Below are 20,740 nucleotides of genomic sequence, written 5' to 3' on the forward strand. Positions count from 1 at the left end.
GACCATTAAGTGACATGATGGGGTAGCCGCAAAAATCTTTTTGCTCTTCCCATGAACGGTGGCAAATACCACTTGAATGGGTTGCCCTCAGCTTGAAATCAGGTTTATGTTTCCAACGTGCACTCCAATCCCTGTGTAGCACAGAAATGCACATCCCCAGAACGAGAAATTACTGCCAGGGAATTCATCAGGTAAATGTTGGCTGATACCTAAAGTGCACTTTGGGGCATTCTGTTGCAGCAGAAACCAGCTCCTGAACTTAGCGAGCCACTTGCCGGACATATATCAAGACTTTTCTCCTATATCATGTCCGCTCCCAGGTGGCTGGCATTCTTGCTCAGAGAGCAATATTTTGCGTCCATCATCATGACGGTAGGAGAGATTTCGAAGTGGTAGAGCGTATACATGAATAACAGTTCAAGTGCCCATTCATCAGTCAAAACCAAGAATTAAAAAACTGGCCCTCTAGTGCCACAGAGTCCGGATTTATCAAATGTGGCTTCAGTGTAATACCTTTTTAACATTCAAGCAGGTGGGGTAGTTTCACTGCCCCATCTTATTTACTAGTTAAGGTAGACAACACGCTCAGAATTTTACCCGCTCTCATAGGGTTTATCAAATATTCCTTCTGAAAATATTTAAAAAGTTGTACAGGCCGTCTGCACTTAGCCTTTTCCTACACATCTTCCACTTTAATAGATTTGCGAAATATTGCTGATGGTAATTCCAGTGAAGTTTTCGCATTAATCGCCGCCCCTTTCTATCAACGAAAACTGGTTACTTCCCTTGGAAAACCTTTGTTCAGGTGGGTTTTTATATTTTTTTGGGGGTGGTGGTTAGGATCTTTAAGAGGCGCGGATAACTGGCTCAATCTAATCAAATAGAGGAAAATGTAAATCCAATGCAAGACACATACAATTTTTATGGACAAATAGTCGAAAGACAACAGATAATTTTTTTCTTTATTTCTGAACAACCATGCAGAATTAAAATCGCAATTTCTGGAAGAACCATCTGTTCTTTCCTGTCTTGTACCTAAGAGAAAAATAAAATTGAACATTAGTACAAAAATTGACTTACAGATGTACTTGAGAGTGTAAACACAAATTTTAAACTAATGAAGCATCAACACTCCTAAGGGTATAACCCCCAAACATATCCTGCATCAATTTACCGACCGCACTACCTAATTCACTTCATAAAAAAAAAAAAACCCACCAAAAAAACAACAGTACTATTACAACTAACCTTTCCTCAAACTTGGCCTTGACATCTCTACGAGCCTTGCGTTTGAGTGCTGGATCCCGGAAAGCATCCTTGTTGACAACAGACTTCTCAAAATTGATGTCCACAGAATATCTACACAGAAATGAAATATTAAAAAATATGGCCACACACAACACAAACATGTACAATACATTTTTTGCAGAACAATTTTCATGTGACTGGAGATCAGAAAATGAAAGTTACTGATCAACAAAAAGCAATGCTGTGCTATATTGCTATCCTGGGACAAGACAGGACACTGTAAGCAGAATAATGCCATGACTTTTTTCTCTGGACATCTTTTACTAAGCACAATTTCCACAGAAATCCTATACAAAGCCTTAATGTTATTTACAAAAACACATTAGTCCTTTCTAACCTGGTTGGCATGAGGTGATTGTAGTTGTACACTTTCAAAAATGATTTCATTTTTGAACGATCTTTGATCTTTTTCTTGCCCATTCGACGTGTCACCTGACGAGGGTAACGATCAATACCCGCAACTAAACAGTGACCGTATGGCTTATCTTGTGTGCCCTCATCATGGTTCTGCAATAAAACCAGCATGTTTACAGAATCTCTGTCTACTTACACCCATGCATAAAAACACTACCAAGAACTAATAAATTTTAAAATGAGTGCCTTTGCACTGATGAGGTGCTAATTGAAAATTATTTAGTCAACATTCAAAATCATGGATGGGTGCTAAAGCAGTAGCTATGTCTTTATGGCACATCTGCATTTTATCATACCTGCATTGCTTCTTTTGTTCTCATGGACTAGTAAATATTCAAAAGTAAACTATTTTTTGCTGGTACTTTTTGGAAGCAGCAAGGTCTCTTGTGAACATTTAGCACCGAGACTTATGTAGAATTTAGAATTTGATTTATACATAAAACGGTGGCATTTAGGAATGCTGAAACAACATGCATCTGGCTTCAACGCTAACTTTATACTAGAATCTTGTGATCAACCAGAAAAAAACAAACCAATCAGCCCTGTGAATGTGGTCTACTATATAGTATAATTTGCATATGCGTCGTTAACAATCATTTTCCAGATAAATACTCTTTGATCACTATACTACAGTATTGGAAGAGATGATATGGTGATTGCATCCGATTCAGATTTCTTACCTTTACTATTACAGCCTTCCGGCCAGCAAAGCGACCATGAAGCACAAGAACAACTTTAGCTGGTTTCATAAACTTCCCCATGTTTTTCTGCAAGAAAATATTAAATATTACACACACTCTGAAAAAAACAAACTGGGTAATATAGCATAGAACATGGCGAAAAAATTTTCAGCGACTACGAACAGGCATCGAATTCACGACTCTTAATAGTAATGCTTTCTAAACATAAATAGAGATTAATTTGCTCTTATGTACAAAATACAGAGTTAACAATGTGTATTAAAACCTTCTGCAATGTTATAACTTAACTAGTTATAATGATGTTTAACGATTTCAATTCACACTCACCTTGCTTTCAAGCTTCTTCTGGGCAGGAAGTTGACAAAAGGCCGAACGCTGCCGGAAGTCTCGTGTATGGCACGAGAGTTAAAAATGGCAGACCTTTGGAAAGCCGTTGGAAATATCGTTTGGAACGAATGGTTTTGGTTCCCAGAAAAATACACGTGGGATTGTATGAAAAATACTAATCCAAATGTATATAAACCACAATCATCAGATCTTTGGATGCCTGTATACCTCTGTTTTGTAATTACACTCATTCGAACAGTCTTCGAAAGGTAAACAACACTGATAAATATTGATACAATGTTCTTGACAACACTACAAATGGCTGAACGAGTACTACAGAATAACAATAACTTATGGTAAATTATTCGTCTGCGAAGATATGGAAAATTGCGTGAATTATACAGCATTAAAAAAAGAGAACATAAGTCTGCAGCTTTACTTTCGTCAAAAAAGGGGTGTCAGCGTGTTACAAAATCTCAAAAACCGAAAATCATGAAAGTGGACTACGACGTTCCAGATACCAAGAAATCTTTAAAATTCTATGTACTTTGTTGCTTTTAAAGACACACGCTTGTTTTACATGAAGGTGAAAAATACTTTTAAATCATAAACGTGTCTGGTATCTGTTAGCGGATAAATTCCATTCCTGGATTTCGTATCACGCGTTCATGCGGATGCTTTACAGATTTGTAGAGTGGAGCCAGTAACTAAGGCTATATCACGGCAAAGCAGACAGCCCTGTGAACAGATTAGTTTGTACAGCTTTTGACAGCATCATAGTCCATTGCTGGAATGTCATCATGTAATATAGATATCACGCACACACTCTCTTTTTATTTTTATATGTTCGGTTTTCCCCATTAATGAATTAATCTTTCTCCTACTTTATTGGACAGATTGGTGGTTAAACATTTAGCGCATGTCACCAATACAGTGAGGATCTCGTCTTGGGCACAGTGTTCTTTCTCTGCATATGGCACCTGTTTTCAGGCCTGGCTGGTTTGCCCTGATTAGTTGCTGGCTCAGCGAAAAAACAATATATTATGCTCTTTGAAAAGTTCATTTATCTTATTTTGGTTTTTATTTTCATCTCAAATAATATTGATGACAACAATGAATTGCAGAGTAGTGGCGTTTGTGGGTGAAAGAGTCTTTGATCTAAGGCAGCCAACGAAAACTGCACCTGTAAATCCCATCCTTGAAAAGGTGTACGCCAAGAAAAAAACTCCAGATAATAGTACAATTCAGGTAATACTTTTATCATTTAACAGACTATTCTGAAGAAAGCCAGTACTTCTAATACAAAATTTGTGGGTAAACATAATTTTACATAAAAGTATGTACTTGTATTTATATGTTGTTACAATCAGATCTGTCTACCCTCAGGAGCTTTTTAAATTCTGGGCTTCTGGATATGGCATTATGAAAAGATATCTGTAACATTGCATTTCTTAAAAAAAGATTTTGCCTGAACAGTGCAATAGACACAATTTAAAAAAATTTCAGTATGCTTGCATGGTAAATAAATTATTTGCAAGTTTAAATGTCACCAACACATAGGCAGAAGTGTAAAGAGAGGGGCTTACTATAAGGATAAAGGGTGTAAACACTTTTACTAAAGCAGCTGATGGTTAGACGAGCCATTACAAACTCATATGGTTTTTATCACATGTATTTCAGGTAATCTGTGAAGTATTGTTTTTGTTTTATCCCTTTATGACACACATTCATCATATTTAATTATGCATAACACTAGTACTGCAAAACTTTGTCATAAATTTACAGATACATGACTGTGTGATTATGATTGCATTTTTTTTTTCTTCTTTTTTACGTCTTCATTAGTTTTAGGACTAATGATGCATTCAGTGTCTGACCTGAGACTAGTGATACTATTGTGATTGCTGTTTTTAGCCTTCCATGAGAGCAATAGGTCTGCCCTCTCCAATTTTACTTACTTATTGTCTTCCAGGATCTCTCTAAGCAGACGGATATGAAAGTGCGACAGATTGAACGTTGGTTTCGTCATCGCCGGAACCAAGATAGGACCCCAGTAATAAAAAAATTTTGTGAATCAAGGTAACTTTTTTTTGAGGTGGGGTTAGTTTACAGATACTATTATAATAAAAAGGGATTATATAGCTATTTTGTTCATGTATATTATTCATCTATGGAAATGTGCTGTGTTCTTGAATAAAGACATAGATGTACTTTGCAACTTTGTAGCAAAAGTTTTAAAAAATCCAGTTTTAAATATTTTACAAGAAATAAGGTAGAAGGCTTTTTCTCCCCCAGAAATTTTATTCTGTTTTTTTTTTTTCTCCAGTTGGAGATGTACGTACTACGCAGTGATATTCTGTTATGGAATGTACACGCTTTGGGATGTAAGTTCATGAAGTTTCACCTTTATTCAGTTTCCCTCATTCATCACTTCTTAACTCTTTTGTTCTTTCTCTGCACGGGGCATCTGTTTACAGGGCTGGCTGCGTTGCCGTAATATAGCCTCAGTTGCTGGCACAGCGTGAAACACCAATTCCTCCTCTCCCCCCCTCCTCTAAATTATTACAGGCTCTAAGTTTTATAGAAAATGTTGTTGTAAAGATTCAAAAGTTGCTTTATGTTCTTGAGAGTTAGTTTGCACTTAGCTTAAGATTACTCTCATTTCAAGAAAATAAGCACTTAGATATTTACATGCTAAATTTTGAAATCATGAATGTTTGAGGTAATGGTAGTACAGGTGGTGGTTTTTACAAGGTGAGGTGTTTAGAGAAGTTGGGATGAATATATGTATGTGTGTATGCATGATTATACATGGGATTTCAGGCATTCTTCTAGTAGAAGTTTATGGAGATGAAGTGTTTTTAGTCAAATACAACTCCAGATGGTGGAAAATCACCAGGAGCAATGCTTGGTATTTAGATATCTGTAAAGTATGAATATATCTGATTCTTTCACTGGCTTCAAGCACTTTGCGAAGAATGGTCATGTGTACTTTATTAAATCACAATGCAGTAAAACCTCCCTATTAAGACATGCTAAAATTCACCGAAATCGGGTCATAAATAAGAGGGGTCATAGGGAAATCAACCAGTCTTTCATTTCGCAAACCATGACTTCAAGCACCTTGTATAAGTTCAAGTTCATTTACTTAAATATTGAAATAAAGCTCTTAAAAGCCATGTCATAATGCACTTTTTTTTTTTTTGTCTTCTTTGCTTTCACTTGATCATGCTTATTCTGCCGTTGTTGCACTTGACTGAAGATTTATAGGGGAACTAACTTCCCAGGTAAGAGCAAGCAATCAAAACACATGTATCATAGTTGACAGAATTGCTCTCATAAAATGCACTATTTATATATTTGAAAGTGATTTTGAAGAATGTTGCAACGAACAGTTGGTCACATGTTTGTATAAAAGGTCATTAATGCAAAAGGTCATTAATAAAGCACAAACGACTGATTTGTATTAGTACAGAGACAACAATGAACAGGCACTGTTTTTCCAACACATTTCTTCCAACAACTATATCACCCTCCTGTTATATTGACCTCCCTCTTCAGTCACTTTGGCCCCACCATGATCATATCGTTCCATGTATGACCACATTGTCCCAACACTGAAAGTTACCCAGGCCAAATGCATATCTGAACAGTGACACCTATTTTATGTTAACAACTGAAAAATAATGACAAAAAAGGCTTATTTTAAAAATGTGATTTAATAGAAAGTCACATTTATACACCACTGTGAATGTCTGTATATTTAGTACACCTCCAAACTTTTGATAATGATGACAAAGGCCCCGAAAAAAAAAATATTTCAGAGAAAATTGCATTTATGTGAGATTTGTTCTCTGAAAGTGTTTTACCAAGCATCCATTTTTGTTTTGTTGGATGGTGGCTTAACTTGTTTGAACAACAAATGGCTCTGTTGGTAATATTTGATGTTAATAGCTACTTATGTCATCAGAAATTGATTTGTCTTTTGGGCCTGGATACATTCAATTTTGAATGTTGGGATAATGCACAATTATGTGAGATGACGTTCACTTAATTGGGAAAATATGGTGATTTGATTGAGGTTGGTGGTAAATATGACTGCGGCAAAATGGTTTGGGTCAAAATGACCTGTGACCGAATAAACAAGCAGCCTCTTTCAAAGTGTACTTAATTTATTTTGTGTTATTTCTGCAGAAAGTCACAGCGCAAGCTGTCGGCTAGAAGCAGTCTACTTTTAAAAGGCATTTAATATTTTTCAACAGGCAACGTCTGCAAAAAGGTTGTAAGAGAGCACAAACTGTTAGTCTAAGTCAGATTGGGGAGATAGTCATAATAAAGATGATGTTTATTAAAGCGAAATATGTCCTTGAAAACTTAACTAAGAGGAGATCGTAATAAGATGTAACTTTGTTGCTCCAGGATGGCAGTTAGAAGCAGCTCTATATAGAAGTACAACAACAATCAACAATACCATAAGCACATTAATATCTGCTTCACCAAACAGACCCTTATGCAATCATGATTCAGGCTCGCATATGATCTACATTCATTGCCACACAGAAGTGTTCAGAAGTTGCACAGCTGAAATAACAAGACAACCTTGAGGTGTTGGTCCTGCATGGAGGTACGCAGAATCAGTGGTCAGATGAAGTTGATGAATCTCCTGACATGACCTGTTATGAAAAATTGCAGATATTTTGAAAGTGTCTGTTAAACAGTAACTGAGGTTCATGCTGGGCTGTCACCATAACTTTGGAGCAAGTGTACTCAAGCTGCTCTTGTCCTTTACTAGTAAACTGTTGTAGAAAGCGATGAATAAGAACATACTGTCTCACAGAGTATGGAGGATAAACAGTTTGGCATCATCAGCACTTCTTTGGGCCAGTATACAAATTGCAGTGGGTCAAGACAGTCATTAGTGGCATTTAGAACCATTGCTTTAATGATTGTCTCCAGTACTTCATAACCAACAATGTTAAGGTCTTTAGTCATTAGGATGCTGATTTGAAGCTTTGAAACTAGAATAATAAACAATTTCCAAGCAGCATGGATTGCGAATGAATCCAGAGAGCGCTGAAATAGGTGTTAGAAAATGCCTCCAAGTTGGTTCACACAGAAAGGTAATGTTCTGCCTCAAATACCATCTGGACCTGGAGCCTTGCTTATCTTTACTGGCTTTAAACAGCTCTGATACCTGTTCTTGACAAATTACAATCCTCTGGATGGAATTAAAGAATTGAGTACTTTTTTAATCTTTGTGGAAAAGTCATGTGTTTCAAACTGAGTAAAGAAAGTGTTAAAAGCATTATTAGGCAGGGCTGTACCATCGGTGGCAGAGATTTTAGCTTCCGAGCCCCTCACGTATGATGATACACATGTATCAACAGCCAATATCAATCCAGAAGTGGTCTACCATTGGCTTGGGATGAAGGTCACATGCATGTGTAATTCTCCCCAAATCGCCATGGACAGCTGACAATGTCTGTCTTGTCATGTACTTGTATGTGTCCTGCCTGTCCTGTAATGGACCTTTCTTGTCCCTCAAACTTTCATGATTATGATTCACTTAATATAAATTTATGTTGCTGCGAAAAAGCTCATAGATTTAAGTCTCGCCCGTGATTGCTTGGCTAGGTTGGATCAAATGATACGCTCCCCACCCTGACATTTTAAAGGGATACTCGAGGCTTGTGATAAGGCTGTGGCGATGGTCAAACGTTTCAAAACTATATTTAGTTACAATTACAGAGCACGAGAGCAATGCAAGAGAAATAAATTATTTTTCTCACTTAATTACCACTTATTAGCACTATTTCAGTTGCCGATGTTTATAAAAATCGAAAAAAATCCAGTGAAATTGTCCCTTGTGTCCTTCTGCCGAGTAACCACGATAGCTTCCCGAGATGGTCAAACAGACAAATCTGCTTGTGACGTCAGTCAGAGACGTACAGGAAGTATCTGTGGTCATTGTGAAGATTTGATGTGATTGGTGGTGTCTCGTGAGTTTATTTAGGCTTTAAAGTGAACTTTGAAAGCACAGTTTTAAAAATTATAGAAAACAGTCTGTTTCACTTGGTAAGCAGTCTTGGTCATATGTCATAAGGTCTCGTGACGGAGAACGAGACTTCGTCTAAGTAAATGAAAGAGTCCTATGTAATTTCTCTTCTTAAATACAACATGCTACAAAACCTTCAACTTTTCCCATATGAACAGACGCGAAAATAGATGAGATTCAAGTGGATCATAGTCTTTACGCGATTCTAAGCAGTTTTATTGTGCCTTTAGAATCCCTTTAATATCATTTCAAATTAATTTTTTTTTCTATAGTCAAGTTCCTGGCTTGACTAAGAAAATGGATGTTGGTGTCTCTACTGCCATTTCTAGTGTCTTATCTACTTATCCCATATGCATTGTGGAAAGCCATGCCCTGAATAAAGCCTAGTTGTTGGGTACTCCTTACCTTCACAGCATAACATGGAGCTTCTGGTGTTGATGTATATAAAAGTCCCTTTGTAGTCTTTAACACTTTAAAAGTCCCTTTGGCGTCTACACTGCATTATGACTAAAGGTGGCAGACTAGGCAGAGGCTTACACATACCCTTTTCCAACTATATTGATTTAAATAATTATGTAATATTTCATAATCTAAATGCGTAAGCTGGTTTCAAGTCCATGAAAGATACTTTCATTTGGTTATTTGCCTGTATACCATTGTCATCTGTAGGTTTGTAAAGACCTGGTTCCTATGCCATATTCTCAAAACTTACAGTATTGGATCTCAAGAGTATCAAATCATATTATTACCTCTGTTGACAGAAGAATTCATTTATGTTTTATCCAGCGGCTGTCACAAACAATTCTGATGGTTGCAGATGAATTTGTATAGAGTAATGGAAATTAGTCACTTTGGTTTGTTTCAGAGGTAGTAGTAAAACAATTGTGATATGCGTCACATTTTTTTTTAAGAAGAGGCAGAAGAATGAAATATTCTGTTCTATACTTCAGCCTTGAGAACTAAATGCACATATAAAATGATGCTTGTAATTGGATTCTACACACTTTAACAATATCTATGTCTGTATATCTATAAAAAGATACATAAGGAAAAGAACATGACTTCCCATTATTTTAGTTATGATTTGGTGTCTTATCAACAGAAAGAATGGCTGTGGAAAACAGAGATGTGTTGGAAAGGGTGGCCTGAGCATGTGAGTTTCTCCTCTGATTATGCTGTTTTGATACTAAGTTTGTGTTTTGTTATTTATAAGGGATTTAGTTTCATGCATGTTTGTAAACATTTATTTTCTTTTATCTATAGATATTGTTGCTGTCATGTGTGAAGCTAAAATAAAGTATATAAGTTTGTGGGCACACTCTTATGATTGTATGTTTTTAATGAGTACCTTTCCAAGTAGGTTGACTTGTAGGTGAGCTTATACATTGCTTTTGTACATCATCAATTTTTTGACACCTATCATCAACATATTTCCAAATTGATTTTACTGCTTTCAGCATGTGTCGGCAGATTTGTATTGGTATTATGCAATACAGGCTGGCTTCTACCTTTCACTGTCTTTGTCCCTTTTTGTGGATCACAAAAGGAAGGCAAGTCATCACCTTAGCACAAATGACATAACTTAAGTTATGCCATTCTTTGATTGAGTAGGGTTTTTACAATCATGTCTATGGGTATTGTTCTATGGATAGAATTTTGTGAATTGTACACACACTCTGCAATCTGTGTTTGGGAACAATTGTTATGATAGAAGAGAGGAATGAGTGCTACTAGTCTGTCTGTCACAGGCATCTATTAAAAAAAACGACTTTTGACTTTTCATTTGCAGTGGTCATAGTTCATATTGATTTGTAGGAAATTTAAATTTTCAGTGTTATGCACATACTTCTTGTTTGTCTATCACCTGCTTTTGTTAAAAAAGGCTGTTTGAGGACATGGCTGCTGTGTGATTCTCTATCATTAACATGTAATTTAATGAGCTGCATTTGCTATGAACAGGATTTCATGGAGATGATAGTACATCACTTTGCCACGCTAGGTCTAATGTTCTTTTCTTGGATGAACAACTTTGTGCGAGTTGGTTCATTGGTGCTTCTTATACATGACTGTGCAGATCCAATCATGGAGGTGAGCAGAGATATAAACTGCTATAATGCTAATTATTTACTGGTCAAACAGATTTTTAGATGATTTTTAAACAAATACACTTGATCCTTAATGGAAACACACTTTCACACATACACCACTAAGCAGATGTGAAAAAGGATTAGCCACAGGTACTAAGAACAATAATTGGAATGCATGACTTTGCTTTTTTTTCCTGGTTTAGGCGGCAAAGATGGCAAAATATGTGAAGAAAGATGGAGTCTGCAATTCACTATTTGTCCTCTTTATCCTCACTTGGATAGCCACACGTATGACCATTTTCCCCTTTCGGTAAGTCATTCTTTAATTTTTAAACAGAAGTTGATCATAATCTTTTAAGCTGAACATGGATTATCTTTTCAGTTTTTTGTGTGGTCTTTGAAGATCCGCATGTAAGATTCTCTTTGCATCTTTTTGTCTGTGACCAGGGCTTCTGCTTACGCAAAAAATTCGTACAGTACGCATTAAAAGTTCGGAGGACCCCTTCAATTTTTGTCAATGGGGTCCCATTCAAATTTGGGCGAAGAACATGGACCCCTTAAAAATCTGAAGAAGGGGTCCCTGGGACCCCAAAGACTTTAGCCTTAGCAGAATCCCTGGTGACTATAATATTTAAAGCAGATTGTGTGTTTTTTGTGGCAATAACAAATGGAACATTGTTTATTCTTTATAACCTTCACTGCATAGGCCCCACTTTCTGAATTCCTTGATATATCTGTTACACCTCAAAGAATGTGAGGTAGAAAAAGGACATATGCAGATGATATACAGCAGCATTTAAATGTTTCAGAATCATCTATAGTACTCTGTTTGAAGCTGTGCCTGAGATTGGAATTTGTTTTGTGTACTATGTCTACAATACCTTGCTCATCACTTTACAAGTTCTCCACATTATCTGGTTCTACTTCATTGTTCTCATTGCAAAAGAAGCCATCATTACAGGTGGACAGGTAGGTCAATGAAGATGCTTATTTTTTTTTAAACCTCAAACTCTTGCCATTTACAAATTTACAGCAGCTGATTTTGAACAATTGTTGATGTTGTGACAAAAAAAAAAAATACAAAACTGACTCTTAAAATAAATATTGGTGCTGGATTCAAATTTATAATTTATATTTACAGATTGTTAAGCATCACTTAGATTTATGTAGCTCTGTTTGGAGTTTATGTAAAGTAAAATTTGTGGCAAAAATAACATGACAAATGTTCTTTAAAAATAGTTTACAAGATTTTAGAGAGTCTTGAATGCTGCATTATGAGTTGACATATTAATGATTTGAAGGTGAAAAAGGACTCACGCAGCAGTGATGAAACTATCTCAGATGACAGCAGCAGCAATGGCAAAGAGTGCAGCAAGCGAAGAGAGCATCCTATTAACAAGAATGGCCTGGCACAGCTAGAGCAGAATGGAACAGTTAATCCATTAAGTTGTGGTGACAGAGGAGACCTTTAGTTAGGCTTGATTACTCTTTCATTACATTGTTACCATAGTTTTCGATAAATATGTGCTCTTTATACCCATTCCCGATGTCAAATTTGGGGTCTTTGATAGGGTAATGTGTGTTGTGTGCATAAATTATCTCACAATATTTTTTAGTTTGATTAAGAAGTTTATAAGGTTACAATTTATGCCTTTTTTTTTTTAAAGTTTGTGAGCCTTTTTTGTGCAGCGTTTCCTGCATTGTATCATGCAGTTATACTCATTCCTGAAGTATGTTTGCTTTGTATACTTGTTACCCTATCATGAATTAGAGATGGGTGTATCTACACTTTAAACATGGCTTGATAAATACAGAATTTCATAAAGTAACACCTACATCTGCTTATAAAATATATTTGATAAATAGCTACAACTTTCTAACATTTCATGCTCTTCTGAACTTCGATGACTAACGTGTAAGGCACGTAGTTGTGCTCTCAAGGACTTGGCCTCTCTACCATACAAGCGTGTGTAGAAATAAGCTTTCATTGCTCATACTTTTAGCATTATGTGATCTGTCGAAAACAACAGTATTGATATTAACTATGAACTGCCTTGGACTTGGGAAAGATGTTGGAGCTGCTTGAGTTGGCAACATTCAGTGATGATTTGTAATTTCATTTATTTATTTTTTTTACAGAATTTTCAGGTTAGATTTGAACTGGCTTTTGCATTACTGTGTGTGAATCATTTGGGCATGAAATTCATGAGCTTTTATTTTGTAGGGTACTTGAAGTTTGTTAACAGCAGTGTGTCATTGTGTAATCATGATAATGTGGTGGCTTATAATGGACCATAAAGTAGGCGGAGCTGCCGCTCAATCATTTTTTTATATAGAGGTGTGTCTTTCTTTATGCCCTCCTAAGTGAAAACATATGCACGCTTTGGTACAGGGCACTGTCATATTTTTTTCCCTTCATGGGTTGGGAAGAGTCATGTGAGTTACAAAGTACAGCTTGAAAACTTGCCTTGTGTATTTTTGTTAAATGTTATCCAGGCAGGTTGAATTCCTCTATAGCTGTTTCATTCAGGAGTTGTGGTATTATGTTCTTGTTCTTGGGCATTACCATACTATCGCAAAGTTGCTTTAGTCTTTTAATGTTTTTTGGGATGGGGCTGGCTTTTACGGTGACAGAAGTAAAAAGAACTGATGTCAGAATCAAGCTTAGTTAAGTATAACTTTTATATTAATAGGAGGCAATGCTGTTTAGGTATTCAGTATCTGAGTTACAGAGTTGTCATGTTTTAATTAATTATAATTTAGTTATGAAGTGACTTGCAGAGGTGACTTAATGTCAATCTAAAAGCAAGTGCTACTCCTGGAAACAGACTTTCCAGTGTTAACACGTGACCACTGACTGGAAATACAGGACTATTTGCAAGTCAGAAGGCCATGATCAGAAAATTACACTGTACTGGACATTTATAGAAGTATTTTACTATTTTTAAGTTTCCCTGTTTTGGATACATTAATTAATACATTAATTAATCAAAAGACCATGAATTCTTGGTAAATTGTGAGCATGATATAGATAGTATGTCATCTTAGAAGTATATTTTGGCACCTAGCCTGTTTCACAGTTTTCTAGAAAGCAGAATCTCGTATGGTTCACATATGCTGTATTTCTCGCCATCAACTTTGTGATAAGCAGATATCTTGTGACCTGTATTGAACAGATATAAGAAGTAGTTATGATGAATTTAGTTGTTCTATGTCATATACTGCTTTGCAGCCTAAAGGAAATCCTGATGCAATTTCTGGTGACCAATTCCATGAAAAAGCATATTCACACCACATGAAGATCTTCAAGGCATGAGGAAGTGGTGGAAGGTAGTAGCAGTGGATTAGTCCAGTGCAGTCCAGGATTCAAAGTATGGGTGCACCCTCTGGATGGGAAATCTGATCAGGAGGGTGGGTGGTATATGTGCATTCAGGCTATAAATTGTGGAGATTAGCAAGGACTTGTGAAACTTATGGGATATTTATCACTGTAGTGACTTATTTCGTATTATGATTGAGAAAATAAGGGATAAAATAGAATATAAGAGAGCACTTTGCTTATAGCAAGCAAGGTGATTTCTCTGCCTGACTTGCACCTTAGTTTATCTACAGAAATAAGTTGCGGATATACTAAACTATCCAGTCAAACCCGTTGATTTTTTTTCAGAAGATGAGCCTTAGAGATTTAGTCATCACTTCAGTTTAAGATCTCTAAAGTGGGAAAGGGATTTTTTTATAAACATTTCTGTCCCTGTAGGGTGTTCAGCCAAATACTGTCAGTGACTGTTTTAAAAAAAGATGTTGGAATGAGTGTTAAAAACTGTAGAACATAGGAGGTAGAGAAAAATATTGAAAAGCTGCAATTTATCACTGAGATCTCTGATTTTGAATTAATCAGTATATGTTGATTCACACAATTTGTTAACCCCATTACCCATTTGGATTTTATCTTAGCGGCTCTTTCATTTTTTCTTTTTTTTTTTTTTTTAATTGGATGGGGTTGTTAAACTTTAATTTTGATTAGAAATGTCATCATTTGTTAGTCCTTCCTGAACAGCAGCTTTAAAAAGAAATCTGTGATTTATACATCAGACCAGTTTATCAGTGAGTATGAGTATGACTTCAAATCAATAATATTAAAATCAGTGTGGTGAATTCCACAAACTTATTATAAAGTGGTACCATCAGTGTGGGCTTTAATGCCGGATTAACACAGAACCAGAAAAGTGCTTTTTTCTTGGAGACATACGGTAAATGCACTGACTCAGAATTCAGATTGCATGCATGTTTCTTAATAACAGGCATGGTATAGATTTTTATCTGTCAAGTGCTTTCAAATATATATCTAACAAGATGTTTCTCTACCAAAGTTTGGTTCAATGTCAATACATTTTAGGAATTCATCTTGGTTGATTTATATTTATTTGGATGCAAGATTCTGTTTGTATATTTTATGTGGATTTATACCTTGACAAAAAAAAAAGTAATAGCTTATCATTACAGCATTGACAATTCATAAATTTATGCTGACATTTTTTTTTTTTTGGCTAGTATATTGGCATATCTTAAGTAGACTTTTTGCCAGTGTCATTCCTGTGTACATAAAACTTGACAGATGTAGATGATATTATAATGCAAGCTTTTTCATATCTTTAATATTTTTATTATTATAATTTTTTTTTTTTACATTTTTCCAGTACATGGCATTCCATTTGCAATTTGTGTAGCTGACTCCCCTTTTCTTTCTCACTTTGCACGATTCAGTTTGCCCTTGGAAAAACACATATTATATACACCTTGTATGTCTCATATATTTAATGGTAAGTTGATTTGCTGTAGTTTTTTTTTAATTAATTAAACATAAATAGTTTTAATCAGTAATCAGAGGAAATTTGTGGCATAGCTTTTGTTTTCCACTCCCTTATCAAATGTTGCACTTGCCGAAATCCAATTCTTTTTCTTTGAGTTGCTTTTTCTAGGAAGAAGTCTGTCTTTATCATCAGTTTTCATTTGGTGGGTTTTTTTTTTTTTACCAGATTGCAATCTTAAATTATTTTAAGTTACTATCTTTGGCATATTTTCATTTCTTCTTATTATGTGTAAGCTTTTTGGTTACCACAAATAATATGCATGCAGTTAGATTGGTAAATAAGAAACCAAACATGCTATAAATGCATTCATACTAGTTGGGCCTTAGTGTTGAAATGACAAGATACAGAAAATAGCAAACTGACATCAAGTTTTAAGTTGATTGGAAGCAAAACATGGTCGAAGAAATGCCTGCCTTTTGTGAAGTTTTCATATTCCTTTACTGTAATTTGAGCAAATTAAGAATCTTTACATGAACATTTACAGAATATTGCATGCTGCTCTTTCAATTTTTGAAACTGTACATTGTTGTTTTTCTTGTGATTTTAAGTTTCATATTTGCAGAATGATCCCTTTAAATTTAAGCTGTTGCTTATTTGTCTGTGACAAGCTAATTAGCTTAGCTTAACAGTGTTTAAGATGCATTCAAGAAATAGGTTATGCAATTTTTAAAAATACATTTTAATGTTTCATATCCTTTATACTCTGTTGAATGTCTTCTGGAATGTGCTTGTGCAAAAGACCATTGCATTTTACATATCTGTATACTTTCAACCAAAAGAGGATTATTTTTCAACATATCTCGGTTATCCTGTCATAAATGTTTCAAAGCTTAGTTTCCTCACATACCCCATGCATAGCTTATGAGAATACACCAAAGTAGTCCTTTAAAAGGCAAGTCTTTTCTAGAATTGAAGAAAAGACTGATGTGCAAGAGAAGCCTTATCTACCTGCATGGTTTACAGAGAAGGTGGAACACTTGCCTATATTTATCAGTGTGATGAAACCTTCAGCTGAATAATTGTGTAAGTGGATACTTAGTTCTTTAATGAGCATGTTCATATTTATCCCATGCTACGAAAGAAATGTATGTTCTGCTTTTTTGTAGTGCTTGGGAATATATAAAATTTATATGCCAGCGAGTTTTATTTTTGCATAGCAAACTGTTAAATATAAAAATGAAGGTTTATGTTTTGTCCATGTAAATATATATACTTGTTTACCATGTTCAGGAGCAGTATGCTAGTCTCAAAAAAGTTAAAATACCTATGTATCTGACATGTCAAAAAGGACATCTGGGGGGAAAGCTTGCCAGCTTCAGTGTGCAGAGTGATACACGATGGTGCACTACAGTTGTAATTCTCACTTTGGCTTTGTTTAACTCTAAATAAAAATATCAATTACAGTCAATGTTGGTAAGGTCTTGATGGCTGTGCCTAGCTTTGTTTATTGGCATGCCATTGCTTATCTTCTATCAAATAAGCATAATATATTGGATGTATGCTTTGAGTGCATTTTACATTGTGAAACTACGTGCATGGACTACTCAGCTGTCACGCATGTCTGTGCAGATTGTTTTGGGATGCTGTGAAATATGGACCTTACACAATACTTACTTCAAAACAAACGTTGACAGCATTCATAAAATTTGGAGCATGTCATCGTCTTTTTTTGTTTTGTTCTATCCTTGCCTTAGTAAGGAAAAGAATATTACACTATTGTCAGGCTTGGTCATCATCATCTCACTGCTTGTATCACATTCATTTTCTCAATTATCTGTCTGCAACAGACAGACAATGCTGTTCATGGTGCTTGGATGATTCCAGTTTCACCTAAAGTGATTTATCCTAATAAGCAGAAATTAGGCTTTTGTGTATGCATCCACCTTCTTCCCATTACTCCAGTTTGCAATATGTACTCAATAAACATTAGTAGCAAAATAAAGGTTATTAGATTATTAGCTAAAGCAAAACTGTGATTTAAAAAAAAAATGTGTCTCTGAACTGAAGTCAGTCTGTTCACTGATGATTGCATATCTGGGGAAGATGGGATGAAGTGTATGATTAGCATTTTGCTTTTGAGAGAGAGAGCCAGTTTATGGAAATGTAATCAAATTTTTGGGGATGTGTCTAAACAGAAGTGTTGGACAGCAAGGATTCTCTGCATACATGTGCAGTTAGCGTACAATTTTCCTTTACACTTTTTCTGACCTCAAAGAAAGGATACAAGACAAAAAAAAATGTGGTTTTTATCCTCTTATGAAATAATTCTTGCAACAGAAACACTGAATGTAAATGGAGAAAGTGAAACAGGGAAGAAAAACCTGATAGACAAATAAAGTGGGTTATAGTTGATATGCCATTATATTGGTACAAACTCCTTACATGTGTCATTTTTTCTTTTTTTTTTTTTTTAACAGTAGTGGAGCCTTAAATATAAAGTGAGAATAAGTCATTGCCCCAAGGCAGCATGGGATAATCATGCACAGACATCTTGTCTCCATAGTTATAAAATGACCTCCAGACTTTATGAATGCTGCATTACCACCAGCATCACAAAACACTGGCAAGTGATACCTGACATCAGATAACAAAGCAATATGTGCAGGATCTGGACACTGTGTAGTTTCTATGGAGACAAGATGCTTCATGCTCCCAATTGGTAATAATTTAAACTTGCTTTATGAATAGGTAAAATATCTCTCTTTGAAAATCATTTAAAGTATTCTTTAATCTGCTTGAAAATTTTCCTTCAAATATGTGATTAGAAAATTAGAAATTCATTGTTGGGGTTGTATAATACACAGACTATTAAATTGCACTACTGAGCTGACCAGTTTAAAAGTATCGTGCTTGATACTGAGATTAAGCATATTCTTCATGCTTATACTTCTATTAAAAGGATTTGTGTCGTCAGACTTAAAGAGGAAATGGTGTTGATACAAATATACATGAACTACACAGGTTTTGGTCTGTAAATGAGTGGTCGTTGATTCAGTTAAAGTCCTGTGGGAAGACTTTTTATTAAAAAAATAATAAATAATTTTTCTTTTTCAATATACAATATTTGTGATACCTTGTGGGAAAATGTATGAGATCAAAACGTTGTCATATCATGTTATGATAGCATTTCTGGATTTATGCAATGTTTTAACTTTGGTGTATTAATACATTATTTAAGTTCTTAGTAGTAACTAAGACAACTGATTCAAGTCATTCTTCATAAATTTGTAATTTATGATGATTTTTTTAAAACAGCATTCTGATGGATTAGAGCAGCAAATATGTTATTAGGATTTATGTAATTGTGGTAATATTTCCAAATTCCTGTCAGAATGGTGCAATTATTCTGTATAAATTTAGTGAGTTGGTATTTCTAAGATTCATTTATCCAGAGTTCAGTTTGATGCAGTTGGTAAAAAAAAAGTGCAGCTTTATTATTAACCTAATAAATTTCAAAACTATTTTCAAAATCTCGGTTTATTTATTTCTTTTACTATATGAACATGGTGTTTATTTTAAATAGTGTTTGAATGTGTTGATAGATTGGATTCATTACAACCATCACTGAGACAGATGATACCAGATTTTCATAACTTTGTTTGCACCACACTTTCTGTCAGTCTGCATATTTAGTAATGGTACATTCAGCAGCTTCCACTTTGCGGTGTGGGGAATCCTAACCGATTTTAAACCTCAAAAGTTATTGTGGTGTAGTGTATTAAAATGTGATGAAAGTCACAAGAAGCTGAAAGACAAGGGTGCCAGATTTCTCAAGTTGGTTTTTTTTTTATTTTTTTGAAAAGAGATCACTCAGGAGAGAAGATGAAAAATGCTAGAGATAAAAAATAATGAGTACTTTGTGAAGTACCTTTCAGATTCTTGGCTTTAGCCTTCTGCTTGAGTTTTCATGGAGTAGTTTAATCAGAAACCTGATCCTTTTATTTTCCTTTTGATATACCATGTCAGATAGAATACATTGCATTCTTGTAAATGCAACAGAAAGACTTTATCGACATGCGTTTTTACTGTTGCTAGAAAATCTTTTTATAGCAAAGCATGGTGCAAACTCCAGACAACACCAATATGTGGATGCAAAATGGGATAGTTTTTTTCTTTAAGTGCAAAATGTAAAAATGATAAATGTGGTTTTATTTTATTATAAAAATAATTGTTTCCACCTTCTCTATGCAAATGAACTAGCACTGTTGTTTGTTTCTGCATTTGAAAAGTTGTTGCATGCCTTTGTTGCACGGTTTTCAGGTTTTATTTGAGTGAAGTGCATGTTCTTATTCCAAACATTAACTTCACCTCCTTAGCAAATAAACTTGACCTGGAGGTTTCTTTTTGTATCATATGAAAGAAAGCGAGAGTGCATGTGCATATAAACTTACTAATACTACTAATAAAGGGTATTCATAAAACACTTTGCCTGACCATCCAAGGCAGCTTAAAGTGCTTTACAGAAGTAAATATACAAAAATAGATTATAGTTATAGCACTTCATTCTTAAGGCTATACGTGATATATATGTGCAACTTAATCCACAAGGGCATTTACAGGTAATGCTCATGTTAGCAATATACAGATTATATATATATGTTAAATAATTTCTCACACTATATATATATATGCTCATACTCCCAGCAACAGTAAAGATACAGTTGATGACCTCAGGCTAACAAGATCACGGCCAGTAAAGTTTTATCAACTAAATGGCATGTGGAATGAAGGAATTGTGGTGATGACTGGTTCTGCATACAGGCATCACATACCTACAGATTGCAAGAGTGAGAACTCTCATGTCAGTATATGATTAGAATATATATGTGCACAAAATAAATCATCCCTGATGAATGCATAGCAAAGAGCAAGCAACACATCACAGCATGAATTCTGTAGATTATAAGATAAGAAAAACCAGAATTCCACAAGTGGATCCATGGAAAAAAGTGCTTATATTTGCAGAATACAGCAAAC

General features: G+C 35.1%; 2 protein-coding genes across 2 annotated transcripts; one reads left to right on the top strand and one right to left on the bottom strand.

Moving 5' to 3' along the window:
* Nucleotides 1-948: 948 nt before the first annotated feature.
* On the bottom strand, nucleotides 949-2,823 carry LOC112565009 (60S ribosomal protein L27-like). The gene is made up of 5 exons (XM_025240215.1): nucleotides 2,751-2,823; nucleotides 2,403-2,489; nucleotides 1,646-1,815; nucleotides 1,249-1,359; nucleotides 949-1,035 (listed from the first exon to the last, which is right to left on the bottom strand). Exons 2-5 carry the CDS (start codon nucleotides 2,481-2,483, stop codon nucleotides 987-989), a joined length of 411 nt encoding a protein of 136 aa, XP_025096000.1. The 5' UTR covers nucleotides 2,484-2,489; nucleotides 2,751-2,823; the 3' UTR covers nucleotides 949-986.
* On the top strand, nucleotides 2,801-20,104 carry LOC112565008 (ceramide synthase 6-like). The gene is made up of 10 exons (XM_025240214.1): nucleotides 2,801-3,019; nucleotides 3,875-3,998; nucleotides 4,723-4,829; nucleotides 5,077-5,134; nucleotides 9,908-9,958; nucleotides 10,263-10,355; nucleotides 10,765-10,893; nucleotides 11,096-11,202; nucleotides 11,702-11,861; nucleotides 12,194-20,104. The coding sequence occupies exons 1-10, from the start codon at nucleotides 2,817-2,819 to the stop codon at nucleotides 12,362-12,364; spliced, it is 1,203 nt and encodes a 400-aa protein (XP_025095999.1). The 5' UTR covers nucleotides 2,801-2,816; the 3' UTR covers nucleotides 12,365-20,104.
* Nucleotides 20,105-20,740: the final 636 nt, after the last annotated feature.

This window comes from Pomacea canaliculata, linkage group LG5, assembly GCF_003073045.1.
Source record: "Pomacea canaliculata isolate SZHN2017 linkage group LG5, ASM307304v1, whole genome shotgun sequence".
NCBI lineage: Eukaryota > Metazoa > Mollusca > Gastropoda > Architaenioglossa > Ampullariidae > Pomacea > Pomacea canaliculata.

Bases quoted from the DNA above. Each gene is read 5' to 3' on its own strand.
- LOC112565008 (XM_025240214.1), top strand. From the start codon at position 2,817: ATGGCACGAGAGTTAAAAATGGCAGACCTTTGGAAAGCCGTTGGAAAT. The intron at 4,830-5,076 runs GTAACTTTTTTT...TTTTTTCTCCAG, and splicing joins AAAAAATTTTGTGAATCAAG to TTGGAGATGTACGTACTACG. The intron at 10,894-11,095 runs GTGAGCAGAGAT...TTCCTGGTTTAG, and splicing joins GTGCAGATCCAATCATGGAG to GCGGCAAAGATGGCAAAATA.
- LOC112565009 (XM_025240215.1), bottom strand. From the start codon at position 2,483: ATGGGGAAGTTTATGAAACCAGCTAAAGTTGTTCTTGTGCTTCATGGT. The intron at 1,816-2,402 runs GTAAGAAATCTG...GTTTTATTGCAG, and splicing joins GGAAGGCTGTAATAGTAAAG to AACCATGATGAGGGCACACA. The intron at 1,036-1,248 runs GTTAGTTGTAAT...TTTTTCTCTTAG, and splicing joins AAGGCCAAGTTTGAGGAAAG to GTACAAGACAGGAAAGAACA.